The 7,566-nt window shown below is 46.1% G+C and overlaps 1 protein-coding gene across 1 annotated transcript in view; it reads left to right on the top strand.

The window, feature by feature from the left end:
- Positions 1–1,624: 1,624 nt before the first annotated feature.
- HOOK3 (hook microtubule tethering protein 3) overlaps positions 1,625–7,566 on the top strand; it is a 97,636-nt gene continuing 91,694 nt past the window's right edge. Inside the window, exon 1 of the mRNA XM_086479327.1 lies at positions 1,625–1,681. Coding sequence (XP_086335453.1) covers positions 1,625–1,681 — 57 coding nt within the window. The remainder of the gene's footprint in view (positions 1,682–7,566) is intronic.

Genomic DNA, 7,566 nt, shown 5'->3' with positions numbered 1-7,566 from the left:
AACGTGCAAAGCAGAGTGGGAAACGGGTACCTAAAGGAAGATGTGGCAGAAAACCTTAAACACTGAAATATACCTGTGAAAGCATTGTTTGTTGAAGGTACCAAGCTTATAGCTTAACATACACATTAAAACTTGGAATGGCAAATTATAGTTGCGCAGCTTATACAGCTTTCTAAGCCTTAACTCGCTCCCTAACATGAAAGCTACCTTTAAAGAAAAAGAGATCAAATTCATGACTTTTAAAAATTAAAACAGCAGGTTATACGACGAGATCAGTGAGAAGGCACTTTACTAGGAAAACCTGAGAATTTTCATAGCTTTTACAATACAGTTTAATTAAAAATAGATTGACATAAAGGAACAGTCAGATTTTGTCCACGCTACTAACTTGTTTAATGGAAGAACTTATTTAAAGGAAGAACTTATTTAATGGAGAAAAAGGAACAAAGCGACAGTTACTAGATCCGCAACCCTTTCTTTCTTGGTTGTTTATCCAACCCTCAGCCGTTACCAGTGCACTGCGCTCACTACTCCATGCTGTCAGGCCAGTAGCTAACTTCTAGGGAACTGTACAGCTTATCATGACACCCAGCATTCTCATTGCAAACTTCGGATGGGCCAAAATTCAACGGACTACTGACAAGAAGTTTCTTGAACTCTTCAGGCAATCCCTTTGCAGTGTGGTGGAGAACTACTCTGGCTATTATTTGAATTACCTGCAGCTAATGCTAAGTAAGTAACTTTTATATCATGTTAATTTTTACTACAGCAGAGTTTTGCCGAGAGGAAGTTAACGTCATTTTCTACTCCAAAAAGAGTGGAAAACCTTGCAGAGGCTACTCCTGCCACAGGCCAAGCCATGTTACTTACTAGCAAGAGAATGTCTGCGGGCGCAGCGTCCCCACTAGCCCACGCTTCCGAGGCCAGGGAGGGCCGTGCTCGGGGTGCTCCTGCAGGTCCCTCCGGACCCTGCCCGAGACCTTCCCAACCGGCTCCTACCCGCTACCGGCCTGCGCGGCGACAGCCAAGGGCACACACAGCCGGGGGAAGAGGCAGACCCCGCGAAGGGCCGCGGCTTCCTTCAGCACCCCTCGGGGGCCCACTGGCGTACGAGGTCCTCCACGGCTTGGAGCGCAGCGGAGCGGAGCGCGCCTCGCCACAGCGCCGACCCCCACTCGCTGCCACCTGTGCCAGCGCCGTCAAACACCGCCACTCCGGGCCAGACCAGACCAGGCCGGACCGGAAGCGACGCAAGCGACGGGGCGGACACCCCCAAGGGCCGGCACACGCCGTCCCGTCGCGGCTGGCAGCGGGCGAGCCCGGGCCGGGCGGACAGAGCCCCCACCCCTTCCCCTCGGCGGAGCGGGGAGGGGCGCAGCTCTGCGCGGCTGTACCTCAGCTCCCGGAGCGCGTGACGCTCGCCACCGACCGCGGCCCCGCCTCCTGCCAGCGTCGCGGCGCCCCGTCGCCTCTCCTCCCCCGCGCGGCCGCCGCACGGCGCAGGCGCGGGCGGTTCCTGTCAGGTCGCTCTGACGTGTCGACGCCGCGGCCAGGCCCGGGACAGGGCGGGAGGGGGCGCCGGCGATACTGACCCGGCCGCTCGCCCCGTCGGCCGCGCCCCGCCATGTTCAACGTGGAGAGCCTGGAGCGGGCCGAGCTCGGGGAGAGTCTCCTCACCTGGGTGAGTGCTGCGGCCGGCAGGCCCCCGCCTGAAGCTGAGCCGCCTGGTGGGGACGCGGCTCCGTGCGCCCCTGCGCCCCCGCCGCGGCCCTGCTCCGTCGGGAGAGGGAGAGGGGGGCCGCGCCCCGTCTCTGCAGCCTCCGCCCGGCCGCGCCCTGGCGCTCGGGCCAGCTCCAACCTTGCCGCAGTTGTCGGAGCTCTGGCGGACCTGCCCAGACTCGTCTCACCACTGTGAGGCAGACGGTCTGGGGGCTGCCTGGGGTAGGGGGGGGCACTCCGCCGCCTTGGCTCTGCCCCCTCGTCAGGGTAACAAAGGAACCGGCGCCTCGCGGCGTCGCGACCGGCACGGTGGCGGGGGCCGGGGCCTGCGCCAACGCGGCCGGAGGAAGCGCGCCCAGGTGCGCCCCCCGCCCCGCGTCTTGCGCCCGGGCTCGGCGGGCCAGGTGTTACCCGTAGCGTTGTTCATTCCCACGGGACCCGCGCCCTTCCTGGCGTGGCTCCGGTGTGTTGGTGCCGCGTTTTTCTAACCTGCCGGCTGCGCTCGGCAGGCTTTCTGACCAGAAACTTTCTTTTCGTCTGTTTGGTTTCCTGTATCTTTAAGTAGTGCTTGAGCCTTCGGAGACAAAATCTACCTATGAAGTCGAAGATAATACAGTATCAACCTAAGAGTTATGTTTGTCGGTTTTAATGTTCAGAGCTTGGTTCATAAACATCTTCAGGTTGTGCTGTAATTCACAGAGCAGATGAAATGAGGTGGACATTGAACCTGGGTTTGCAGCTAATTCATGAATTTGAGCAGTGACTGTAGCATAGCCATGAAACTTGTATCTCTGTAGCGCCTGATTTACTGGTTAGCTGTTTGGAACCACTGGATTTGGTTTGGGAGCTTTTTATTTCTTTTCTTTTTTTTCCCTCCATAAGCAAAATTGCCAAGGAAATACCCACTATGTGGAACTGTGGAGTACAACAGATTGTTGAAGAGAAAGTTTTTCGCTTTTAGACATTTGTTCTGTGCAAGGTCAGAGCTGCTTAAAGCTGTGATGTGATGAGTAAGTTACTGGAGAATGACAGGTCAGATTTCTCTGTGAAAGTCAAAAGGGGATGAGCAAGGGAAATTCACTGATTGTTAGAGGTGAGCAGGTGACCTGGAAAGTACAGAAGGGAGAGGTTTTGGGGAAGAGTGTGCTCTACTGCTTCATACAGGTCTGGAATAAGTAACCCAGTGTCTCTTTCCTTCACTTGTCCTGCTTTTGGCTTCCCATGCTTTCTTTTCCAGGTATTGGGAATGAAAGTCCTCTTAACAATAGGATTCTTGAGGAAGTTGATGTGCGTGAATCCCAGCAAAGAGTGCTAGGAGAAGGAGGAAGGTTTACTGGGGTGTGATGGAGGAAGATCTGTTGCTATATGCTGCTGGTTTCCATGTGTTCAGTTTTAGCTGGTTTAGATATGCTCCTCTTGTGCTCTCTGGCAGTAAAGCAGTGGTACCAATGGGAGAAGCATAAGCTTGAAAACTTACCTAGCAAGTGATCGCGGTCCCAGTGCATTCCTAATTCCCCAGACTTCCAAGTAACCAGCAGACCAGCACTTTCCTTTTCACATGAGCTGTGTTTAAGCTGCTGCAGCATGAAAGAGATTGAACTTTCTCTTGTATGGTATTGGCCTGTTAAGAGTGATTTGAACTGTTGATCCTACCCGTTATCCAATCGCAAGTTGGACAAAATTGTTAATGGCTTGAGAACTTTTTATTGAAGTATCGTCGGTGAAGAAGTCTGTGTAAAGTCTGAAAACATTTCAAACCTGAAAATATTCCAATAATCTGTTACTTAAGTATGCTGTTGAAATTTGATTTTTGAGGTGTTGATATTTCAATAAAGCTGTTTTAAAAACTTGGTAAGGTTAAGGTGTTTACTAGTTAACAAAGGAAATCAGAAAATTCGGAGTTAGAAGGCAGCGGCTACTTCCCAGTTCCCCAAACAAATTCTTTGTGCAGCCAAATGTAGTACAAACCAGTGGTTTATATGTGTTCGAAATGACTGATTTATCAGCTTCTGCACATGTTCAAATGTGGCGGAAGCTGAATTAGTCTTGATAGAAAGAAAAAAGTCAACAGTTCTTTTTTGTGGCGGTGAAGAGGACAAGTGTATCTATAAGTGTTAGTGAAAGTCTCCACTGATTTTCTTGCATTAAACAAAAAAAATAGTGGAAAGAACTAGTGATTTTTTGGTGTGTTTTTCCTCCGCATTTGAGGTTGGTAGTTGAGGCAGTTGATTTGTTGAGTGTCGAACTTTACTGTTACCCTTGAAAATAATTTGCAATTTCTTAGAAAAGCTAAACCATTGAAAAAAGTTACCTTAGCACAAAAAGCTATCCTGGAAATGTAGACATAAAATGGAAAGCTTAGAGAGAGCAATTGCAGCAACAGAAGAAATCTTGTGGCCTTGACCATCTGTAGGAATTGTTACTTGGTTATGTTTGAGCCGTCATTAGTGTTTATAATCTTCAGCCCTGAAACTGTACCCATCCAATGGATTCATGTCCTGTCTGTAGTAAAGGTCTATGCAGATCCATTTACATTTCTGACCTTCGCACCCCCTAGGATATCGAGCTAATCAAGAAACCAGCTATATCTTTTTTGGTTAGCAGAAACATTAATCAACACATTTCTTAAATGAATGTGTGGAGGTATGGGTTATTTTTACAATTTCGATGTGAATCTGGCTTTGAAACAGACTCAGTAAAAAAAAAATGAAGAAAGGCTGTTTCAGTTTATTCCAGAATACATGAAACTTGCAAAAGAGGCAATGAAGTTTTCTAGTCCTCGGTGAGACTGGCTGTATAAACAAGATGCGTTCTTTGCCTGGCTTTCTCTTGAGTCTTATAATGATTCTTGGGAAACTGTTCATTTAAATAGGAGAATAGAGCTGTCTTAATTGCAGTTTATGCATACCTGGGATGGCTAGTCTTTTCCATCGTGCCAGAGAAGCTGGCTGTTCTGAAGAACTGGTTTAACTTCCCAGATTTCTTGCTTCATATTCATATAGAAGTACTTGAACTGGTTTGTCTGTCTTTTAAGTAGAATAGATAAGGCTTTCCACAAGTCTGAGAACCTGTTCAGCCTAAGCTGAGTGTTTGCTCAGATGGTTGTAGGGGAGATGAAACTGCACCTCCCTCTGCCACCTCATGACTTTGATGAATGAGAATATCCCTCAAACCTTTTACTTTGCATGCCTGTGATTCCTATTCTGGTATCTTTAACCTGGAGCAAACTACTTACGTGTGAATATGTTTTGGTTTATTCTTTAATATGTCATCAGCACCCCTATTTTTGGTGTGACGCTCCAGCTTTGAGTGTGATTTTTAAATTTGTACCTTTTCGGCAGCATTGTCAAATGGGCTCCTGAATAATTTTTGGTCAGGATTTCAGACAGCTGGGAGAGGTTTTGCTTCCTACCACTTTAGCAGGTGACCATGATGTTATTTTGAGGCAGCAGGGTAGTGGTAACTCAAGTGAAACAACAGAGGACTGGAGTCCAACTACTGACATCTCAAAGTTAATATTTATACTTTAGCAGTGTTTGCAATCTACTGTGATTGCAGAACTATTACTTTACCAAAAATCTCCCAGAAGCCTCTTCTGAGACTATTCTAGGCACTGTGGTATAGTTATCCAAGCTGCACTGCAGCCAAAGCAGTTTAGAAAAATATGGCTATGAGGTAAACCTGCAATGGTACTAAAATTGTCTCAGTATATCTAATACAGATTTACAACATCTTTTCTGTTTAAAAGTTTCGCTGGTCCACATAGGAATACAGATTTTTTTTTTTTTTTTTTCTTTGTATGTAGTGTCAGGAGTGCTTTTAACTCAGATAAATCACTGAGTCATTTCTTAAAACATGGAGAGCTGTCAAACGTGCATGTGGCAGTTACAGTTTAATATTTCTATACCTGAGATCAGTGGAATGTCTGCAGGCTTTTGCTATGTAATATTAGAAATTTTCTTTTTTAACATAGAACTAAGATGTGATGCTGAAAAGATTGCTTAGCATTGCTATGTGTACAGCAGGATTCCTCAAAGAGGTCACTGCTGTCTGGTTTTAAGTATCAAATTGCTTTGGAGGTGTCATGAACTTTCTTTCTTTTATTATGATAAATAGCTCTTGTTTTGTCATATGCTGCTGTCCAGTCCCAGTCAGTGGGTTTCAGGGTATCTTTTGTATCCTCTCCTTTAAAAGGGGTGTTCCTCTGCCCGGCAGAGACCCTTTGCTCAGCAAAGGTAGTCAGTTGTTGACCCTCTTTGGTCAGACTGGCAGCAATAACACACTTTAATAGTAGTAATGTTTCACAGATCGGATGAAATAATGTTTCACAAATTGGATAAAGGTATGGCATTCCCTAATTTTGTCTAATAATATAGAGAGAGTTTAAAAAAAAAAAAAAAAAAGTGAAAGAAAGAAATATCAGTACTCCTGGGGTCCAGTGATGTCTTGCAGGTCCGGTCTGATCTTCAGTTGTTTGGTGGTGGGTGGACACCTGTGTCTTGATTATTGGTATCTTTATTGTCCCTTCCATTAATATTCATGGGTCCTGTTCATGTTATCCCCTCCTCTTCTTGCTTTTCATGCTAATTAGGATGCAGGCACAGTATATGACATTTTGGGAGCTCCAAGGGGGTTTTGTCCACTATAGATAAGGGAGCGGACCTCCCCAAGTCCAGTGTCCACTTGTAGATAAGGGAGTGGGCCCCCCCAAGTCCAGAAACACCCCTCTTCTGCAGGGCTTGTCTGTTTGGGTAGGGGAGGTTGGGTAGCTTGCTCCAACTGAAGCCCCCTTTTATTGATCGCTCCAACTAAAGTTTCTGAAGGGAGAACACCACTCCACCCTCTTTATCTCTGAGGAGGGAGCACCAGTTTGCCTTCACAGGGCTTGTTTCCTCCTCAGAGCAGGCTGTACTGTAAAGCAGGCTGTTTTTTAGGGCTAATACATAAAACTTGCACTGTAAAACAGGTTTGTTCAAGACACATATATAAAATCTGCAAAACAGGTTGTTTAAGGCAAGAAAAATCAGGCTGTCCTTCACAGCTGCTTCCACCAAGCTGCATCTTTGCCTCCTTGCTTTCTATTCTAACCCACAAGACCAAATACAGTTTCTGTGGTAGATATATAAAAACTTTTATGATGAGTGAGAATTTTGTAAACACTGTACAAGGCCCCTGTTTCAGCACCTCCATTTTAAAAGCACTCTGGACCTTTATGTGGTATCAAACCTTTGACATTTCTCCTTTTTGTCTGAAAAATCTTCTCAGTATAGTGTATGTCTGTCTTCTGTGTGGTGGCCTGTCCCCAACTGGAAGGATTTGCCTGTGTTTGTTTGAAATATAGAGACCGTGTGAGCAAGTGCTGAAACAGATTTTGATTCCTTAAGTCTGCTTGTAAATGCTTTTTAGGCATCCTTTTCAGAGAGGATCAAATCTGGAATTTATTAGGAAAGCTGTGTTTTCTCCTACTGTCCAGTTACTCCTTTTAAGACTATGCTATTTTGATCTTTGTGCATCTATGGTTTTAAGTACTCTTCTGGTTTCTTGTAGATGCCAAGATTATAGGAGAATTGCTATGTCTGTTTAAACTCTTTCTTCTTTTGATCATTGACGAGAAAGTTGTAGGGTTTCATTTTCTTCTGATGATATCATTACGTCACCATCTCTTACCTCTTGAAGAAAATATCAAATTTCAGGAGTGATTGTGCTGGTGAAGACAGCAGGTCAGGAGCATAGTTCTTTTTGAGTATGTTGCTGTTCAGACAGAGGGGAAAAGCACTGAGCTTGCCAGCAGTTGCGGTGCATGCGTTGAGGTATCTGGCAAATCACAGCCCTGTATCTGCTGTGACA

This window comes from Leptosomus discolor, chromosome Z, assembly GCF_034619465.1.
Source record: "Leptosomus discolor isolate bLepDis1 chromosome Z, bLepDis1.hap2, whole genome shotgun sequence".
Classification (NCBI taxonomy): domain Eukaryota; kingdom Metazoa; phylum Chordata; class Aves; order Leptosomiformes; family Leptosomidae; genus Leptosomus; species Leptosomus discolor.
This window is presented reverse-complemented; position numbering and strand designations above follow the sequence as displayed.